At 32.2% G+C, this 23,758-nt stretch overlaps 1 protein-coding gene and 1 long non-coding RNA gene across 2 annotated transcripts in view; both read right to left on the reverse strand.

Moving 5' to 3' along the window:
* LOC138713770 (uncharacterized) overlaps positions 1 to 23,758 on the reverse strand; it is a 428,588-nt gene that overhangs the window by 197,132 nt on the left and 207,698 nt on the right. The gene's annotated exons all lie outside the window — the stretch shown is intronic.
* Positions 2,364 to 22,752, reverse strand: LOC138713765 (uncharacterized). Its single transcript, XM_069846177.1, has 4 exons — positions 22,489 to 22,752; positions 13,870 to 13,991; positions 11,657 to 11,792; positions 2,364 to 8,595 (listed from the first exon to the last, which is right to left on the reverse strand). Exons 1-4 carry the CDS (start codon positions 22,631 to 22,633, stop codon positions 8,450 to 8,452), a joined length of 549 nt encoding a protein of 182 aa, XP_069702278.1. The 5' UTR covers positions 22,634 to 22,752; the 3' UTR covers positions 2,364 to 8,449.

Genomic DNA, 23,758 nt, shown 5'->3' on the forward strand with positions numbered 1-23,758 from the left:
CACATGTGCTGAGGTGCACTCGTTATGAGTGACTAGTTGGCCGGTATCCGACGGAATGTACTTCGGTACATTGAAATAATATATGAAATAATACTATACTTTCAGGATCTGATCTTCCAACTAGACTTGCAAACTTACTGTTCATTCCACTTAACAATATTGTTGGTGAGGACGCCACGGTGATCTAATGGCTAGAACTGGACTTAAAATCCTGTGGAACCGAGTTTGATCCCCATCGTAACCCCGATTTATAATTTGTGTAGGGAAAGCCCGTGGTCTAGGTAACGCAGGGGTTTTCTCCGGGAGCTCCAGTTCCCTGTGGCATCACAACAAATCTTAATCACCATCTCATCTCATCGTGGATGTAGCGTAGACCAGCGTCTTATGGCGCACCCTGGACAACGACTCTGTCTATAAATTGGTTTAAACCAGGCCTGCAGAACCCTTAAGTTGGGGAAATATGACGTCAGACTCATTCCACTTCTATTGGGGATCGTAGATATTTTGTTTACATTCCCTGTCCATGAAAATGTCCATCAGTGGCGGTATGTAATTAAAAAAAAAAGATTGTAATAAATTCATTGTATTTATAAAGCGTTATCTCGTTTCAAGGTTTACAATTACGCTAGATTTCCTGTCGGTAGTTTCTTTGAGATTTCTTTGCACCTAACCTGCTTTAGATTTTCGAAAACTTTCCTCCTTTCGTCACCCACGGAAACATAAATTTATAGCATTTAGGTAATGAACCTTGAAAGTCACTATTAATTCAGTTAAAAATGAACACGAGTGACATCATTAATTTAACAGTATATAAATAAATAATTTCGTAATAATGAACTTAGCCGAAAGTTTGTACATTCCACAATGCTTAATATGGACTTTGTTGAAATGTGGTTTAATATTGAAATGACGAGTATAAATAAATTGGATGGGACACAGTAAACAAGCAATTCTTTCGTCTTCAATAACAAAATAATCATATTCCCATATCCTTTGGAAGTAATATTTCTTCAAGAGTTTAGATTTTGCCATGTTCCATTTCTATTTAAACTGCAGTACGCGTATTGTGTGTGTGTGTGTGTGTGTGTGTGTGTGTGTGTGTATATATATATATATATATATTTATTTTGACTATTACACTTTTACTATGTCACACTACTTTCGACCAATAAAACGGTACGAAAGGACGTCTTTCAACCAATCATGGCTGCTTATCGCACAATTTTATCGCGTCCTTAGCATTTGTTTAATTTTATCGCGTCCCTAGCATTTGTTTCTTTGTTTGCCAACATTTCAAACTGCACTGGTCTGGACGTCAAAAAAACAGAAATTACAAACCACTCCAGTCGATGCACAGCACTTTCAAATATGACTCGCATTGGCATTCAAGAACAAGAATTAATAAAGATCACTGGTCATATATGAAGAGCACCATCCTGAATAAGTTGAGGGATACACCATGTACATCAACGAGTTCACTTCTTTTACGCACACGTCCAATATAACATCAACTGAACCACCAACCACTAACACATTCAAATTTGAAAATTGTACTTTCAATAATTGTTTCTTTTAAAATTATTCATGTCTATTTTTTATTTAATCATCGTTAATTAAAACGTTTCTTGTTTATTTCATCATCCCTAACTAAAACTTTTCTAACACTTGTTTATATTATTTAGGTTATGTTTGTTATAGCTTCTGCTATATGATATTATGGATAGTCACGTATCAGAGATTGTTTAATACTAAGATTTATTGAAAATCATATGTCAAGTGACGTTGATTACTGGGATCCGGATGATTGAAATGGAATACAGATGTTTTAATAAAAATGAAACAATCAACAAAGCCTTCTTGACTAGTAACAGTCCACAGAGTTCAATGATGATTCCATAGTTGGTACAACTGATACCGGTAACAAGAAAACATAATCATAAAACACTACTGCCATCTAGCGTAATGTTGCGATGGTACAATAATACATTTGAAGACAGTTGTATTTTCGTAAGCCAATTAATATTTTATTGTATTGGAATACTTTGTTACTTCTAATCTTTATATACTTTCTTCTAATCGTGTAATAGCCAATTAAATCCCATTCGAGTTTCGATTTTCTCTAGATAAATCAAAACCTCTAGTGAGATTACTGTTGATAATAATTATAACATAAAATATAATACAAACAGAAAAACAAACGTTGGTAAGGGACATTAAAAATATTTTATGTCAATAAAAATATTCTTTAAGAAAATTATTGCGTTAACTGCTGTAGAGATAACTACCTGAAGAATTTTAGACGACAAACAATAAAATTAGTATTCCTAAATTAACAGGACTTGCATAAAAATAAAACTATAATATTTTATGAACATAACTTTATTCATTTCTCATTGTGTAATGTATAAAATAAAACTTATAATAATAAATATACATATATATGCCGAACATTATTACAAATAGACTTCATCTCCAGATCTTAGTTTATACATTCTAACAAACTAACGACAGGCACTCCTATAAGTTACGTCATGTTCTTATATCGATCGTACAGAACAGCAATATCGTATGTCAAAATATTCAATTTTTCAGGACAGCGAAAAAAATATTTTAATATCTTGTTAACGAACAAATACCTAACATAAAAACGTATTTACTTATCTTCTTGTAAAGTTTTTATCTATGTCTTTACATAAGATATGTTTGCAGAAGATTCGGAAATATTTCTGATAGGGATAAAGTGAAATATTTTGTTCATTTTTTGACGTACGAGACAGCTGTCCATCATCATCGATATTTAATTACAATTGAATACAAATACGGTTTATATAAAAATAAATAAGTTAAAAATTATTATCAAAATATAACAAAGATACTTCTGTTAGTGATTGATCTTTAAGAAATAAAAAGCTGCAATTGACTTCGTCTTTAGCACATTTTTGTACACCTCAAAGTTACATTTCAAATTTAGCCACTTATAAACATACTGTCATGTAACTGAGTGTGACAAATAGATACCACATGTTGGGACACATTTTGGACGTGTTTCAATAGAAGTGTTTTAAATTTAGACGAAGGTTAACTGACCGGAAGAAAAATGCATAACTCTCGTTGCTTTGCTACGATTAAATTGGTACTGCATCTTCACACCTCAGTATAGTTTTAATATCCTGGATTCGAACCTGAGTTAATTTAACGAGTTCAGCAATGAAATAATAGTACATTATGCAACGAGCCTATAACGGTAGTAATTAAGACGCGAGTATGTTTATGAAACGAGCGCAAGCTAGTTTCATAATTTTCGTACGAGCGTCTTAATTACCATTATAGTCAAGTTTCATACGACTTTTTATGCTCGACCATATTTCTAACTTGAAATTATTCATAGGTATTCATGTTATTCTTATCTGACTGAGGAGCGGAACTGACCTTGTGCAATACCTCGTAAATTGTGAGATGTGCGCAGACGCGAAAGTATTGATTTTTTCCGAGAAACAAATGTCATTGACCTTGATATAATCTAGAGAGTAAAATAAACATTAATCTTGATATAACCTTGAAATTGAATTAGACATTGAAAAACGAGATGACAAATTGAATTTATTTGAATATTATTTACAATTAACGCTAGTAACAGAACTAGTTGTCTTTCGATTGCATATCCGAGAATAATCGATACTTGCGCTTTCATATTGCTACAATGTTATTTTCTGATTGGTGGAACACCTGAACTTTAAAGAATAGGTGTACTTTAATGAGGTCCATTAAAGGGCTGCTACCGGGTGTATAATTACTACATTTCGGCATGGTCGAGCATAAACTCATTTTCGTTTCAAAATACTACTTCGCAATATATAGTTTTTTGCTTTCAAGTGTTACATGCTAGGTACGATACCTTGTTGACTAGTTTCAGTTTGTTGTGGGCTATCTTCAGAACTGGGTGGTCCTGATATTCGCGCTTTCTGTTTGCGTTTCCTGTGGGGGTGTGTTTCTGTAATGTAATATGAAGTCAAAAAGTGTGTGTGTTCTGAAATTGAGTTGTGTGTTGAGGATTTCATTTGGGTGTGTTTTTGTGTGTCTGTATATTTCGTATTGTTCTAGTGTGTTTAGGTTCTCGTTTTTTCGGTGGAATATATAGAATTTCCACGTGTGTGTTTATGTTGCTGTAGGGAAAACCGGGACCATCCAGTTCTGAAGATAGCCCACAATAGGCTGAAACTAGTCAACAAGGTACCATATCTAGTATTTAAACACGCGAAAGCAAAAATTACATATTCTGAAGTGATACAGCCTAGTGTTAAAAGTTCTTTAATCTAAATGTATTAAAATATTACTTAAATCTATAAAAATGTTATACATTTATATCAACTTGAGAAAAATAAAAAGTTTATGCCGCCTATTTCGTACCAACACAAGTTAGAAATAACATGAGGCAGCATTATTTCATTTACAAACAATTTTTCCGCATAAAATATTGACCTAGATTATAGTACGATGGTGTTTGGATAAAGAGAGATAAGTCATAAAAATAAGTTTTGAGATAAAATAAAATTAACCTTCGAACCCTTATTGCAAATAATTTTCTATATAAATAAAACACACCAAATGCTGGTATTATTTTATCTTTTGCACACCTAATTGTAGAATTTAACGTGTGTATTAATCTGGGGTCAAAACTCCATTTGCACAAAAAATGACTTAACCCCCTTTACCGGAAGACCATCAAATTAAAAATAATTCTATATTATCTTGTATGTCAAAAATTTTTGTTTCCATTTATTGTTAAAACATTATTCCCAAGTTGATATAAAAATATCCCTTTCATCAAGGCACATGAATTTTCACGCTATAGACTTCTCTGTAATATAATTTAGTTCATTAATTAAATAGATATATAATAAAATGTTTAATATGATTTTGTTTATTACGAAATTATCAAAACAAATTAATTATAGCAATTATTACAAAAGATTGGTATATACTGTAAAACAGTCTTTGGTATTTCGGTAGTTTAAGCTATAAACACTGAAACAAAACTAGAAAAACTTAAATTTTTTTTATATTCGCAATAAGATTAGCGAGAGAGTATTTAACTGCAATGTATTGCAATGAAATTGATATCCGTATTTACAAGAAAATTGCATGTTGAGTGTAACATTTTGATATACTTCTACTTAGGGCCTACACCATACAGAAATATTGTTGTGTAATTACTTATCTCGACTGTCAAAAACTTTCTATGTATAAGTTACGTCCTCTGAAAAATGAAATTCGTTTTTTTACTGATACGAGTATGTACCATTTTAATATTGAAATTAATTAATGATGCAATATTTTATGAAAATGTTTACTGAAACAACTATCTTAACCATTTTCGCACGAAATGATCGAGTAAATGTGTAAACAAAATGTATTTTGTCTCTGTAATGTGTATGTTTTGATTTTCACCGTAAAAAAATTATTTTGAGTGAGACGTGAAAGATAAACGACATAAAATCTTACAATGAATATGTTTCGTTTGAAAAGAAATAAATAATACAAGGGGTGAAGGTGAAATAATCCTGCAGATTCAAAGGGAGGATAGAATGCACTTAAATGAATAGGAAACCTATATTACGTTTTATGATTAAATGCACGGTTAATTAGAAGTTTCAGCAGTGTGGCAATATCGCCGCTAACACACTGCTCTTTCTTCTCGTAATACAGATGTAAGAGGTCAATGAACTTAGGTCTCTCTCCCTAGCTGAATCTCTCCCTCTCTGACTACAACGTTGCAATCTGTTCGCATCGTTATGCGGCTTGAAATTAGTGATTTTTAAATTAATTTTACACGAAACACGCTATGGAAATACGTCAGAGGAATAAATTATTCTGTATTAGATTTTATAACGATATGGATAAAAATCGCAATCCAATCGCAATAGAATAAGGGGGTATTAAATATTTGAGGATTTTTTTTTTCTGAGAAAACTATTAACTTTTCACCAATATGGTATTACACATTTTTGTTACATACAACACGAGCTAATCAGCAGAGCTATATTTCAGTATTTTTTTTGCACATACAAATATACAGGGTGATTCATGAGGATTTACCGTCCTTCAAGGAGCTTATTTCTGAAGACATTTTGAGCAAAAAATGTCATATAAACATAGTTCCTATTCCCAATATTTTCAGAGTCACACTAATTTAAAGTTGTTTGTGAAATACGTTTTTTTCTTCAGTTTGAAGGTAAAAGAATAATACAAATAGAGAATGAACCATTCAGAAGTATCATTTCTTTAATTGGCAATTATTATGAAGCTAAAAATGTGCTGTGAACTCCTTAGTTGCTTCGTACAGACATCTTTTACTATTTTTAACTAGAAAATTGCATTATTCTTACGCACTTATCACAACAATTATTACAAATCACACCACTTCCACCGACTTAATATTTGCAGTTCAGTTTTTCATCCTAATTTACAGTCTTGGAGAATTTAGAACACATTTTAAAAAATGTCGCCGTCCGCTTGAGTACACTTGGCCGCACGCTTGTGAACGGCACTCGTCGCGCTACGTAACTGCATACGGCTATCTTTGATTTCCGTAGCGCTCGCGCTGGCTGCTGACTGCACGCTGACCAAGATCACGCGTTCACAGCAATGCGTTCCAATAACGAAACGTAAGTCTGTAAATATTGAGAATAGGACCCATATTTATACGACATTTTTTGCTCAGAATGTCTTCGGAAATAAGCTCCGTGAAGGACGGTAAATCCTCGTGAATTACCCTGTATGTGGGTTCTACTGATAATGAAAAATAGTTTAATTTGCTGCAGCACATAGCAATAATATGCGTAATGGTCCTTCTAAAACCACTCGAATAAATAAATACATCTAATGACACAATGAAGTGACTAACTAAAAATTATTATTAATGTAAAAGTTTGAACATTATTTCTACGCAGTATAACTCTCTTGTAGAAGGCATATTACTTTCTACTACATTTTACGTATTGTTCATAATAAAAAATATAACAGTTCATTAGTAAACATAACGCTGCTTAGGCCTATACAGAGACATTATTTTATTTTTACTTCAATTTTTATTGTACCTGAGTTTTTGAATGTATTCCCTCACACCCCTTCTATTAGTAAACTTCCACCCGTTCTCACACAGAACCAAGGGCGCATATGCAATCAGAGACGTTCAGTCATAGTAAACAGTACTGAGTGAGTACAGTACGTTCCAGAAATATGGTCGCATTTTCCAGTGAAGAAAGAGCACTCATTATTGAATCATGGGCATTTTCGCACAGGTACTGTTACGTCGTTTGGTTACGTCGCATCCCGATTTCCCTCACCCATTTCTACTGGCCTCTCTGTAAAGACTAGTGGCTACGTAATATTATACAAAAACATTTAAAATAATTTAAATAAAAGGGCCTCGTTAAGCAAATGTCACGTGATTTTCTCCCTTTCTACGACCCTGCGACATAACCACTTGGACGGACAATAGATAGCATATCTGAGTAAATTTATCTTTTCGGATCGGGCAGAAGTGAAGATTGAATTTACAGTACGTAAGGTACTCTGTTATAGAGCAGGTAGAGAACTATTTCAACATGAGAAGGATTATGGCTCCCTATGTCGCCTGATTTGAGTGCTTTCCATTATTTCTTTTAGAGTTATTGTAAAACAGTTATATTTGCTAAACATCCTACAACAACAGAAGAATTATAGAATTACATTCAAGAAACAATGCATTCAATTTCCGAAGATATGATTAAAAACATCTTCGATAATATGCACAAAAGAACTGAAGCCTGTATCGAAATGAACAGTCACCATTTTCAACAGTTTGTTTAAATATCGAGATTTTGATTATTTTTCAATTTAAATGCACTCTCCATTTTTATGTTAATGTGCTGTACACAGTATACTATACATTTCATAATGAATACGTCCGCCTGGATATTTCAGTTAGTGAATAAAAAAAAGTTATTGTTAATACTGTACTATATAGAGTAAATAGAAACCGAGCGAAAATTATAAAAATCAAAATCGTAATATTTACTAGTTTACGTAAATACCTAGATGTACTACTTTTCTTCCCTCCTATACCTAGTAAAGTGATTTGTTTTTATTTTACGCTAGTGTCATCAAACTCCGATCGTGGAAGGAGTAACAAACTGTGTTTTCAATCCTCGACCGTTAATTCAAAGGTATAGCCAGGTTAATATCAGAAATATTAGTAAAAATAAAATGATGTCCCTGTACTTCATTACGCTGTTCGATAAACTAATCAGTCTTCGCTAAAATGTCATGAAGCGTGTTGGATGTGCAGCCACCAGCTTCTTCTAGCAGGTAATTGGATGAATTTATACTAAAGTTTTAATCCAAATATAAATTATAACTTAGTTTTCTTTGTACGTGTGTAAAAAAATCTGGATTTGGTTCATGGTTGTTACATCTCAGAAGAAATGAACACGTTGTTGCTGTCGAGGTCTTCTATAGAGAACAACAGTTCTTCTGGGAAATTTGTGTTGTTGTGCTCCTGAATGTCTAGTTCATTCATTTCGTTCACCGACAAATAATGTTGGCCATGTACACCTGCAAAAATAAAACGACATCTTGCATGAAATCCATATCATCCTCCCAATAAGAGGCATATTGTGTAACTAAGATTGTCGAGAAAGTCTAGATAAGTATCACTAAACTAAAGAATTACACAATACTCTCTGTAAATTGTGTTAAGTTATGTTGGATTAGTATTTGTAAGTAAATATATTTTGTTTTTTCAAGGAAAGTTAAGAAGATTATACAGAAAAATCGCACTGAAAACCTATCTTATCTCCTTTCTATTGGACATAGCACCTTTATTTACTCTCTCTGAAGATATAGTCATAATCTCTGTCCAGCCTAGTTATGATATAGGCCTAGCATGCAAACAAATCAATGTTACAGTACATTAATACTGCAAATACGATTTTTAATTTTTATAATCCATTCAACATAAAACTCGTTCTTAACATATTCCTCCGCGCACGTGTTCGACTAACACTGTTACAGCCTGTTATTACGAGTATATTGCAGGTTATTGATTTCCAAATGTACAGGGCAACTACAAGAAACCTTTCCGGTTTCGAACACATGTAATTTAACTTCTATGAATCAGAGGTGCATGAAAATAGCACCAATGGAAAGAGAAACCCAAAAAGTTTAGTTGTGGCAACATTGTTTTACTAGTTGGTAACACTGCCTCATAATAGCGCGTATAAACAAATTTGTTCATTGTTGAGGCGAAATGGATGCTAGAGAGAACAGAAAAGCTTGATCAGTGTTACCAAGTCAGCGGTTTCGTAGCTAAATCTGGTGTTTTTAGGACTATGGTCAGCTACAGAATTTTACCGTCAGCGGCTAGCTATTTATTTGGCGTTTTTTTATGATTCCGGGAGAGAGAGACCACATTTTAAATTTTTTTTTTCTGTAAAGATGTTATAATTATTTTCATATTTACTTGCGGACAACAATATTAGTTAATCATAAACCATAGATTAATATACAGTAGTATTCTCACAATTTTTCATTGTGTGAGTATAAATTTTATGTTAACTCGATTTGGTACAATCATGTCCATTTCCTGCCTCATCCATTGTTGTTGTACAAATAAGGTATGCCACATTCGTTAAACTCTTAGTCTAATCATGTATGCATAATTTTGGTAAATGAATTGATATGTTTAATCATAAAGAGTAGATAATGAACGGAATTATTATTTTCATTTATGATAACTTATGTTATGATTCATTCATTCATTCATAGTGTTCTGCCCATGGACAGGTCTTTCACTGCAAATCCAGTATTCTCCAGCTTTTCCTACTTTCTGCCTTCCTCTTTGTTTCCTCATATGATCCATATATCTTAATGTCGTTTTATATTATATATTATTTATCATTCAGCATTGTAGTTTATGTAACACAGACATACTTAAAACTTAAAACCAAACTCACTGTTGGCAGGCACGTTTCCAGCTCAGTGTGGAATCAGATTTCGAACGGATTGATGTGATTGTGAATGTGATTGTTTCCGAAGTGTCTAGTATATTATTCTTGCTCTACTTCATTCAGTTTTGAAGAAATATGCAGTGTAAAATTCCATACGTACAAACGTTTAGAGATGTTTGAAAAAAAAAAATGTATTGAAAGGTTGGGTGGGAGAAGTTGCCGGTGATAGTTGGAAAGCTCGATGTAAATGGTGTAAAGTGATATTGAATGCAAAATATTCAGATTTAATTGTCCACACGATTTTGCATAGAACATAGAGCCAAGAAGTCATACACACTTTCCATAATTTAGTCTACATTTTTATAAAATTCTCCAGTTCCTAAAACTGTGTAGTTTGTATTTCGTATTTGGAAGTGATGTGTTAAGAAAAATCTGGAGTTTTCGACTACAGTTTAGCGATTTTTTGAGCTTGTGCAGCGGTAAATGGAATTCTGAGTTGGCAACACTGAGCTTGATTTTCATGTGACTCAGTCGGTTATTAATGTGCAACGGCATTATCGAACAAAGTTTGCTGCAGATCCACCCAGTGGAGCTAAAATCCGTAAATGGTACACGGATTTTAAGGCAAGATTCTTCGCAATCGGTTGCGATTTCATCCATACTGCAAGCCCTAAAACCAGAGGATAAAGTCCTACGAAGAAATTTCTGCGTAAGTTTGCAGACTTTAATTGAAAACGATGGTGAATTTATTCGTTCCGTGATATTTTCTGACGAAGACATTTTTCATCTTTCTGGTAAGGTGAACAGACATAACATCAGAATCGGGGGGTCGGAAAATCAGCGTACCTACGTGGAACTTGACTATAGGCTTGATGTGTGCCGTGTTACCAAGAGGGGATGCATTGAACATCTTTAAGGTAAAGAACTAAATTTTTTGAGTTTCTCTTTCCATTGGTACCATACTCATGCACTTCAGATTCATTGAACGTAAATTACATGTGTTCGAAACCAGAAAGGTCTTTTGAAGGAGCCCTGTATATGAGATGTATAAACAATTGAATAGGTACATTTCCAATTGTTGTTGTTTTCTAATGCCAGGCGTTTGACAATAAAGTCATTTGACCTCTTGCACTCCAATATTTTTCGAAGATATTATCATGGCCAGCCACTGAAGCACAGATTTTGAGGTGTTCCAAATCCATTTCTTGGTTTGAGTTGCACAATGGGCAGTTAGGGGACTGATATATTCCAATTCTATGCAGGTGTCTGGCCAAACAGTCATGGCCTGTTGCCAATCTAAATGCAGCTACAGACGATTATCGTGGTAAATCGGGAATTAACTGTGGATTATGATGCAGAGAGTTCCATTTTTTCCCTTGAGATTGTGTTATCAAATTTTGTTGGTTGAAGTCTAAGTATGTAAATAGGCCTATCATAATATAGGGGTGACATTTGAAATTTTAAAGATTTGGTAGGTGATGAAGGTTGAAACCTAAAATGCAATTAAAGCTATAGCTTTAAACTTCCCCCTCAATGTCTAAATTTAGGTGTTTTTTAATTAAATTTAATTGAAATAAGTAGTTATTTAGGACGTGAAGTTTTGAAATTAAATACTGTATTAAAATGAATCGTTAAACTGAACTGATGAAACATATTTTCCTACTTACCATTCATGGCTTCAAGTGCGCAATCTGAACCTAATGTTTTGATGTAGAAAAACCTGCTGTCAGCTGTCGTAAATCTCATAGGATCTTCTATCATGCCATCCATTTCGTTTGCATTTACTGACATGTCTCTCAGGGACTGAATGAAAAGGAAATAATATTATGAATTCAAGTTTTTAAGTAAACATTGTACTACAAATGTTGTTAACATCAAGTTGACAAATTATTATTATTTAAATAATGACTATCGCATATTGTGTGCTTTATTACAGTCTTTCACTTACTTACTTACTGGCTTCTAACGAACCCGGAGGTTCATTGCCGCCCTCACATAAGCCCGCCATTGGTCCCTATCCTGAGCAAGATTAATCCAGTCTCTACCATCATATCCCACCTCCCTCAAATCCATTTTAATATTATCTTCCCATCTACGTCTCGGCCTCCCCAAAGATCTTTTTCCCTCCGGCCTCCCAACTAACACTCTATATGCATTTCTGGATTCGCCCATACGTGCTACATGTCTTGCCCATCTCAAACGTCTGGATTTTATGTTACTAATTATGTCACGTGAAGTATACAATGCGTGCAGCTCTGCGTTCTTTCACTTTTACCCATATTTAAATACTTCAAACTTAAAAGTTAATTAATTGAACTTTCATTGCTAGAAGAATGTCAAACCTATAGGACGTACTTTAATTCTGTATGTAGTTATTTTCTTTAGGCAAATCAAAATTCTGTTTTGAACTTCAAACTATTTTACTGGATTATTAAAATCGAGATAAAGACTGCACTGACATTTAATATTAGTTGATTTCAAAGTCTTAAAAAATGTTATTAAATTAAGTTAAATCAAATACTCTTTTGGTTAAATGCACGCATATTTCTGTAGTTCTCGGGAAAAGTGGCACAAGTCAAAATTGTTAATTTTACAGGAGAAGGAAAAAAAACTGTCTTCACACTGGTTTATGTTGATTTGATTTTCTTCTGTATGAATTATTGTAACGGGAGAAATACATATGTCTCTTGTCCCAACCGAGCTTATATTGCGTAAATTGTCAATAAATTAATAAAAAATGTTTGTGGAAACGGACTTGTGCCACTTTTCCCAAGTACTGCAGATTTATACTCAAGAAAGTTAAATTCCCACATTACAGACCAAACAAATGTATGTACTCAAAATCAAGATATACTTAGGGGAGAGTTGGGTAGTATCGGACATCGGGTAATATCGGACAGCGAGTTTCTTTCATCTACCACCAGATGATAATGTGATAAATGAATCTGTAAAGATGCTGGGTATGTATTTGACTCCTAAACTAAGGTGGAATAGCCATGTCAGTTATGTACGTAAAAGAATTTCTAGAGTAATTTATGTCTTGAGAAGTATCATGTACAAGATTCCCAAACATTATTTAAAACAAGTTTATTATGCACTATTTGAAAGTGTTATTAAATATGGATTACTTTTATATGGAAATAGTTCTGAACTTTCAAACATTCTGTTACTGCAGAAAAAGGTAGTTCGTATTATAACAATGTCACCACCCAGACTATCATGTAGATCTCATTTCAAAAATGAAAAGATTATGACAGTCTACAATCTATATATTTTTGAACTTTTAATGTATGTAAACAAGAATATTACTAATTATACAAGTATAGTAGATCTGCATCGCTATGAAACAAGAAATAATGATCAATTAAATGTACCACATGTCAGGTTGCAAAAAACACAATCAAGCTATGTAATTACTGCAATAAAAGTATATAATAAGATACCAACAAATATAAAGGCACTTAATGAAACACAATTTAAATTTCAGATTAAGAGATGGCTACAAAATAATCCCTTTTATAATATGAATGAATTTTTTTTTTAAAATGATGCAGTATTTTAGTTAAATTTTATTATTTTTTACTATTTTAATATTTTAAATATTGACACATTGTTTTTTATATTATCACATTGACGAGGCGTCTTGTATTCTTGTACCTTCAGGCAAATAAAGAATATGAACATGAATATGATAGTACCTGAATGACATGGTTACTTTTCTGTGATGTCGCATACAGAAAAGTAACCATGTTATTGAAGTACTATCATCTGGTGGTAGATGAAAAAAAATGCACTGTCCGATATTACCCGATGTCCGATACTACCCTATTCTCCCCTAAGTTATTTATTATAATGGTAGTTCTGCAAATGAAATACTTACCGATTTTTCTAATTTCTTATCAGCTGTCATACTGAGACAAATGAAGGTTGTTTGATGTACAGGCAACACCATTTTCGTTTCTCCAGCTTCCGCGCTGGTATAGTAATACAGTGAGAAATCCACTAAAATAGATAGAAACAAATATTTTAACATAAACAAAAATAAACACATTCACATGATTTGAAACAAACGTACTGTCCGTCCGAGTGGTTATGTCGCAGGGTCACCGAGAAGGGGGAAATCACGAGACAGTTATTCAATGAGGCCCTTTTCTTTAAATCATTTTAAACATTTGTAATTTGCCCAGCCACAAGTCTTTGCAGAGAGGGCAGCAGAAATGAGAGGGGGGGGGACCGAAATGAGACACATCCACTCGGACGGACGGTGCAAACTTGTTTCTCCTAACCAAATATGTCTTAATATGAAATTTCGTGTTGAATTTTTCGTACACTACTTTTAATACTTGAATATAAATAATTGATTAAATGGCGATCTTACTCGTGTTAATTATATAAGCATGTGCGGCTTTCAGCTGTTTCGGTGCTACTTGACATCATCCTCAGAGCCTTCTGTGTCTCGGCGTCATCTCAACTTCGATGCCTGTTGTGCGGGTGCGTTCGTGTGATGAAGAGTTGTGTCAAATAGCGTGTGTGTTCTGAAATTAATCTGTGTGTTGAGTATTTGATTAGGATGTGTTTTAGTGTGTCTGTATATTTCATATTGTTCTAGTGTGTTGAGTTTTTGGTTTTTGGGTTGTATGTGTAGGATTTCCATATCTGTATTTATGTTATTATATGTGTGGTTAGCATTAGTTATGTGTTCGCATCATGTAGATGTATTGTGTCCTCTGGACAGACAGGCAGATCATTCCAAACTCGATACATAGAACACATTAAAGCAATAACCAGAGGACACAATACATCTACATATGCCGAATACATAACTAATGCCAACCACACATACAGTAACATAAATACAGACATGGAAATCCTACACATACAACCCAAAAACCAAAAACTCAACACACTACAACAATATGAAATATACAGACAAACTAAAACACACCCTAATCAAATTCTCAACACACAGATCAATTTCAGAACACACACACACTATTTGACACAATTCTTCATCACACGAACGCACCCACACAACAGGCAGCGAAGTTGAGATGATGCCGAGACACAGAAGGCTCTGAGGATGGTGTCAAGTAGCACCGAAACAGCTGTAAGCCGCACAATCTTACATAATTAACACGAGTAAGATCGCCATTTAATCAATTATGAAATTTCGATCAGATTTTGTTATATTACAGACTAGACATAAAAATAATCCCAACTCTATTTCAGAAAAAAATGTCATGTGATTCTCAGGGGTTGTAATAATGAACATTATATCTAATACATTGTCTTCATACACAACTTATAAAATTTGTCTCGCAAAAAACTGCTTAAGGAATAACAGAAGTTTACATTTGTGGATGCGAAGCCTTATGAGGGAGTCGATTTAACTAGAATATCATGAAATCAACAAGAAACATAAAATAGAAGGCACACTTTTCGAGTTAAGTGAAGACTCCACTGAAAATCATGAACATTTTTTCAAAAACAATATATTGGCTATTTCACGTTTTTAGGATGTATCATATCCCAAACGGATTTAGTTCAATTCTGGTTACAAATATGTTTAAAAGTGTTTTAAATCAAGACTCTAATGGGGCGTGGCATATAAAGAGCTATCAAAACTATCTTTTCTTCAAAGAATTCTTTTTTACAAATTTCTGATAACAGATCTAGTAAATTTTTGTTCTAAAGTTGGCTCCCTGAAGTTACTAGATAAATGTAGCGGAAGAGAATTTTAATAGGTAGCCTATGTGTTACATAAATATACATGTTACTTTGAAATATATTTTTCCGTAAGTTCATTTTTTTATTCAACGCCAATTTTTTATGCCAAATATTAATCAATCCGGATGGAATTTTTACTGCAAGTATTTATGAGGTAGCTGCATATTCCTATGCATTTATTTTGTAAGGAATGCTGTTAGTTTATTTTATTAATATTTCTTCATGAATTATAGGAAAAAAAAATCTTCTTCTTCTTTTTCTTCCCTTCAAGTATTAGGCCAAATGGCCTGTTACGATCTCTCAGTTGAATTTTCAATGCAGCGCTTCTTTGGACGACCGAGAGATCTCTTCCCGTTTGGACGATAGTGGAGCATGACTTTTGGGATTCTATCTCTATGCATGCGATGCAGATGATTTATCCAGTTGTTCTGATAATGTTTTACGTGATTAATTACAGGTTCTAGTTGTAATTCTTCCATTACATCTTCATTGTGTTTGTGATCCCATTTCGTATATCCCGCTGTATATCTCATAAATTTAATTTCATTAGCCGTTATTCTGCTTTCGTCTTTCTTCCTCAATGTCCATGCCTCACTGCCGTAACAAAGTACAGGTCTCGCCAAGGTCTTATAAAGGCGAATTCGAGTATGCCTTTGTACTAGGGAAGGTTTCATAATGGCGTTAATTATTCCCATTGTTTTGGTGTATTTAGAAATTTTCTGTGAAATGTCTGCTTCATCGAAAAAAGATAATGTGTATCCGAGATATGTAAAATAATTTATCCTTTCTAATATTTTTCAATCTAAACATATTTTGCTAGACACAGGGTATTTTGCGCAGAAGACCATAATTTTAGTTTTTTCTTTATTGGTTTTTATATCATATTTAATTCCAATTTTGTTAAAATTAAAAATTGAACGCTGTAATTCATCTTCTGAGGATGCCACCAGAGCTAAATCGTCTGCAAAAAGTAATGAATTTAGTTGTAAATGTCTATTTTTTCCTATCCAAATCTCACAGTGAGCCTCGGATAGGAAAAAATAACATATTCAAAATTAAAAAAAAAAAATGGTTGAAAGTGAATAAATGAGATATTTCATACAATTAATGCAAATAAATGTTTCTCTAAGTCTTATGAATGTAACCAAAAGAAAGGAAGCTTAAAAATTGAGATCTTCTAAAAAAAAAAAAAAAAAAAAAATGGGTTTAAAATATTTCTAAAATAAACAATAAAAACCCAAAAGCATTTAGAAGTTCAAAATTTGGATTTTGTTAGTCATAGTAAATATGCTCTCAAAATTTGATTTAAAAATTATTAGGAAAAAAGTTGTCATTTTGATTGGAGTTTTCCCTTAAATGGAATCGAATTTAATTCAATTCTAAAGTATGCATGTAATATAACAATTTATAGTTCATTCTTACAGTTAATGAAGTACAGACTATAGGTTAAAAAGTAATTTGAGCAGAAACATTTGTGAACATCTGAATAAGCTCGCACTGGTACAGCGATCTACACGATATTCGTCTACAAATGCGGAGTATTAAAGCGACTTGAATGTTTTGGATAGTCCTAGACATGAAAACGGCGTGACTAATAAGATTTATGAAGCGAAGAGAATCTGATTTGAGATGATTAAAAGCCTAGAGGCGGAGAAAGTTGTCGCGATGCCAGATGTGTGCGACATCAAAGGAAACTACTCTCTCTTCCAGATTTCATAAAAATTTGTACGTTCGAAAGAATCCATAGCAACATTTCTAACCACACATGATTCTCACAATTCTGCCATTTCACCATTTTGCTTATAATCCGCCTTACTTAAAACAACACAGACTTGGTTACATGCTCTATTAAGCCCACTAAGCTTAATCTTACGATACGATTTCCACATTCGCGTAGGTTTTTTTGTATCACTAACACAAAAAGCTTCAAATAGATGTTAATATACCGGGTACAGTTAAAAAAAAAAACAGTACAACTTTTAGAACCTGGACTTCCGTCGTTTCTATGGCAACTGATTTTTATTAAAAAATTGCAGAATTTCTTTTAAGGGTACATGTACGTGAACGATCACAAGTATTATCAGAAAATGAAGGCTGTAAATTTCTGAAATTGTATAAGGAAATTAACTCACAACTGGACAAAAATTACAAGGTACCGGTACCACAACAAGACTTATTAGAACTTGAATATCTAAAAAAAGTATAAAAAGGTTACTAATAATATTGTTTTAGAATTCACCTTTTGCTTTAAATTAAATTTTCGAAAATTTGAAAATTTTTACACATAACTCCACAACCATTAGAGATAGAATTCTGAAATATTATACACTGATTTAACATACTTTTATACAAAATGTAGACTACAATAATGCCCATTTATTTGAAAATAGAAAAATTAGGTCACAAAACATTATGTAAATTTTAATATATTTTATGTAGGACAAATAAAAAATTAACTGTATCAAAATAAATAACTCTACATGTCTGAGATTAGTCTACTTTTCAGAAATAAGTGTTTATTACATACAGGAAAAATATTAAAGATGTCAGACAGACCAGAACAATGTTCTAGTTACCAAATGATGTACAGTAACTGCAGAATTTTTTAGTTTTTTTTCATACTCTGATAAAACTGGTTTGAAAAATATTATTAGTAACCTTTTTCTATACTTTTGTCAGATATTTAAATTCTAGTAAGTCTTGTTGTAGTACCTTGTCATTTTTGTCCAATTGAGAGTTCATTTTCTTATAAAATTTTAGAACTTTACAGCCTGCATTTTCTGATAATATTTGTGGTTGTTCACGTACATTTACCCTTAAGTTCAACTGATGTTTCTCCTACGAAATATTCGTTTTTCTGATGATAACAAGTTCAAATTCAAGTTACTATTTTAAAATATTCTTATGATATTCTCAATTTCATAAATCGATTCCCCATTATGCTTCATATATAATTTTTATCGATATTTTGTATTCCCTAAAAAAATTATTTATATGATTTTTTAAAACTAAATTATATGTATGCAATGGCATCTAAAATATTGATCTAGATTTCAAAAACAGTTCCCAAATTTATAATAAATGAATACAGATCTTAGTCAAAACACAAGCTTCTGTGAACAGTATTACTGGTACAATTTCGGTTTAGAAATGAACTATGTTATTGATTATGACAATTAATAATTAAGAAGAAAATTTTTCCACTGCTCTGGAGTAACAGTTAGCATGTCTGACCGTGGAACGAGCGTCCGGGTTCGAATTCTGGTTGGGACAAGCTACGTGATTGACTATCTGGGTACCATTCGACGCTGGATCTTGGACTCATTTCGCTGACATTTGTCAGATGTTATATAACCATTGCAGTTGATAAAGCATTGTAAAATAACAAAAAGAAAATGAAGAAATTAATGTTTTTATTAAAGCTCACTAAAGGACTCGGAATTCAATCCCGGGCTCTTATTGAGAAAAAAAAAAAAAGCGTGTGTATTGTGTAGTGCAGTTTTTCTCCAAAAAAAAAAAATTCGGTTTGATTTATTTTTCTTCACTTCATAAAAATGCTCTGTTATCAACAGTAATTTTACTAGACCTTTTGATTTATCTAGAGAAAATCAAAACTCGAGTGGGATTTAATTGACTATTACACGATTAGAAGAAAGTATATAAAGATTAGAAGTAACGAAATACTCCAATACAATAAAATATTAATTGACTTACGAAAATACAACTGTCTTCAAATGTATTATTGTACCATCTCAACATTACAAATATTACGCTAGATGCATGCTAGATGGCAGTAGGGAGCAATGCCTTCTCGTCGAGAAGTTCTCGATCTATTATACACGATGGCAATGTTACTAGTCAAGAAGGCTTTGTTGATTCAGTTTCATTTTTATTAAAATGCAACATTCCACTTCAATTATCCGAATCCCAGTAATCAACGTCACTTGACAGATGATTTTCAATAAATCTTAATATTAAACAATCTCTGATACGTGACTATCCATAGGATCATATAGCAGAAGCTATAACACAACCTAACTAATATACTGTACACAAGTGTTAGAAAAGTTTTAATTAACGACGATGACATAAAAATAAACATGAATAATTTTAAAAGGAATAATTATTGAATGTACAATTTTCAAATTTGAATGTGGTTGGTGATTCAATTGATGTTATATTGGACGTGTGCGTAATAGAAGTGGAACTCGTTGATTTAGGCCTACATGGTGTATTCAATTTATTCAGGATTTCCGAATGAATAATTTTAAAAGGAATAATTACTGAATGTACAATTTTCAAATTTGAATGTGGTTGGTGGTTCAATTGATGTTATATTGGACGTGTGCATAATAGAAGTGGAACTCGTTGATTTAGGCCTACATGGTGTATTCAACTTATTCAGGATTTCCGAATGGTGGTCTTCATTTATTTGTAAATCGGATTTCAGAAGATTCATAGTTATGATCAGTGATTTTTATTAATTCTTGTTCTTGAATGCCAATGCGAGTCATATTTGAAACTGCTGTGCATCGACTGGAGTGGTTTGTGATTTTATATATATATATATATATATATATATATATATATATATATATATATATATATACAGTCTCGCTTATGCTTTCATCCTGTGTTGTCTCAAGCCATGTCTGCGGTATGTCAACCAAGTATTAAAAAAATTAATTGCTTGTGGATGTGTTAGTACTAGTGTGAATCGAAGCCAATTCTTGGAGAATTATTATTATTATTATTATTATTATTATTATTATTATTATTATTATTATTATTGGCCTTAATACCCATTCAAGGCAAACACATTTCCGTTTTATGTATGTGGTCAATTTAAATACATGTTTAAATGTAAGCTTTTATGTGATTTTATTACAATTTAAATACATGTTTAAGTGTAAGCTTTTATGTGATTTTGATTATTAATTAAATACATGTTTAAATGTAAATTTTTATGTGATTTTGATTAAAATTTAAATACATGTTTAAATATAAGCTTTTACGTGATTTTGATTGAAAATAAATACATGTTTAAATGTAAGCTTTTACGTGATTTTGATTAAAATTTAAATACATGTTTAAATGTAAGTTTTTATGTGATTTTATTACAATTTAAATCATGTTTAAATGTAAGCTTTTATGTGATTTTATTATAATTTAAATACATGTTTCAATGTAAGCTTTTATGTGATTTTGATTACGACTTAAATACATGTTTAAATGTAAGCTTTTATGTGATTTTGATTACAATTTAAATACATGTTTAAATGTAAGCTTTATCGTGATTTTTATTACAATTTAAATGCCTGTTTAAATGTAAGCTCTTATGTGATTTTGATTACAATTTAAACACACGTTTAAATGTAAACTTTTATGTAATTTTGATTACAATTTAAACAATTGTTTAAATGTAAGCTTTTATGTGATTTTGATTACAACTTAAATACAAGTTTAAACGTAAGCTTTTATATGATTTTATTACAATTTAAATACATGTTTAAATGTAAGCTTTTATGTGATTTTATTACAATTTAAATCATGTTTAAATGAAAGCTTATATGTGATTTTGATTATAACTTTAATACACGTTTAAATGTAAGCTTTTATGTGATTTTGATTACAATTTAAATACATGTTTAAATGTAAGCTCATATGTGATTTTGATTACAACTTAAATACATGTTTAAATGTAAGCTTTTATGTGATTTTGATTACAACTTAAATACATGTTTAAATGTAAGCTTTTATGTGATTTTGATTATAACTTAAATACATGTTTAAATGTAAGCTTTTATGTGATTTTGATTACAATTTAATACATGTTTAAATGTAAGCTTTTACGTGATTTTGATTACAATTTAAATACATGTTTAAATGTAAGCTTTATCGTGATTTTGATTACAATTTAAATACATGTTTAAATGAAAGCTTTTATGTGATTTTTGATTACAATTTAAACACATGTTTAAATGTAAACTTTTATGTAATTTTGATTACAATTTAAATACATGTTTAAATGTAAGCTTTTATGTGATTTTTGATTACAACTTAAACACATGTTTAAATGTAAACTTTTATGTAATTTTGATTACAATTTAAACAATTGTTTAAATGTAAGCTTTTATGTGATTTTGATTACAATTTAAACAATTGTTTAAATGTAAGCTTTTATGTGATTTTGATTACAATTTCAATACAGGTACATGTTTAAATGTAAGGTTTTATATGATTTTAGTAAAATTTAAACACATTTTTAAATGTAAGCTTTTATGTGATTTTATTACAATTTAAATACTTGTTTAAATGTAAGCTTTTATGTGATATTGATTAAAATTTAAATAATTGTTTAAATGTAAGCATTTATGTGATTTTGATTACAATTTAAATAAATGTTTAAATGTAAGCTTTTACGTGATTATGGTTATTATTTCTTGGTGGTATTTATGTATTTCCTTTAAGCCTTCTAGCCTATTCCTACCAGTATTACCATAATTGTAATTTTAATTGTTCAACACACGTTTTATAAGCCGCACAGATTATTCTTAAACGATGAGTAAATATAATAATACAGTAATAGTATTTTAAGAACATAAATAAAAATAATAAATTCCATATCTCCTAAATGGACAAAAACCTCTTACATTTGCATTTTTGTTCACTTTATGAATAATATTCTTACATTTTGTCATAGAATATGTCGCGAACCTAACATCAGTCCGTTTACTAACTGTAATTCACAAGTACTGAAAACATTACTCACCATCGGGGTCAATGGTCTGGTCGATGGTCTTGGTGCCCAGCACGGAGTTTCCCTTGCCGTCCTTCTTGACGCACAGGTACACTTGACGCCCCACGTTCTTCAGACGCACGTTGGCGTGTTCGGGATTCCTCAGGTTCGGAAACATGTTGAACTTAGGTTGGAAAAAAAACTGCTGTTACGTTTGGTTCCTTCGCGATGTTTTTCTCGTCGGCACAGCTGATAGGACTATATTCCTAATAGCTGGTCACGTTGGAAATGGTGCCCGACTGACCTTAGGACCATTTATATACACTCTACGCACAGGCGGAGCCAAATCGAGGAAGCTTACGTCTAGCGCTGCCTAGAGTCCCCCCGCCGATGACGTAGTATTGCAGGACGATTGAGTATGGAGATAAGGTGAATTCCCTTAAGAATGAAGGAGGGCAAGTAATTCAGGACGCGATCCTAGTACGGGCGTCAGGAAAAGAGTCGGGAAAGTCATTAAGGAATAGCTATCGAGGTATAATAGTTTTGGGGCGGAATGCAACGTGATCGAACTCACGATGGATTGATGAGGAAATACATCAATTTCGAAACACCTTGAGGTTCATAAAATCTACAGTGTGTTCAAATAATTCCATACGTATAAATTGCACAACAACAACAACGACGACAATTGAACAATCCATCCTGGAATAAGGGGAAACAATGCCCTTATTCCAATGGGGTATTTATTATTTTTTTAAGTTGGTTATTTAACGACGCTGTATCAACTACAAGGTTATTTAGCGTCGATGAGATTGGTGATAGTGAGATGGTATTTGGCGAGATGAGGCCGAGGATTCGCCATAGATTACCTGGCTTTCACCTTACGGTTGGGGAAAACCTCGGAAAAAACCAAACAAAGAATCAGCCCAAGCGGGGATCGAACCCTCGCCCGAGCGCAACTTCAGACCGGCAGGCAAGCGCCTTAACCGACTGAGTCACGCCGGTGGCTATTTATTATTATTAATTAATTAATTACTTTATTTGTTAATTTATTAATTCATTTATTAATTAATTAAATATATATATTTATTTAATCAGTCAGTCAGTCAGTCAGTCAGTCAGTCAGTCAGTCAGCCAGCCAGCCAGCCAGCCAATCTATCTATCTATCTATCTATCTATCTATCTATCTATCTATCTATCTATCTATCTATCTATCTATCTATCTATCTATCTATCTATCTATCTATCTATCTATCTATCTATCTATCTATCTATCTATCTATCTATCTATCTATCTATCTAT

The sequence above is a fragment of the Periplaneta americana genome, chromosome 14, assembly GCF_040183065.1.
Source record: "Periplaneta americana isolate PAMFEO1 chromosome 14, P.americana_PAMFEO1_priV1, whole genome shotgun sequence".
Taxonomy (NCBI): domain Eukaryota; kingdom Metazoa; phylum Arthropoda; class Insecta; order Blattodea; family Blattidae; genus Periplaneta; species Periplaneta americana.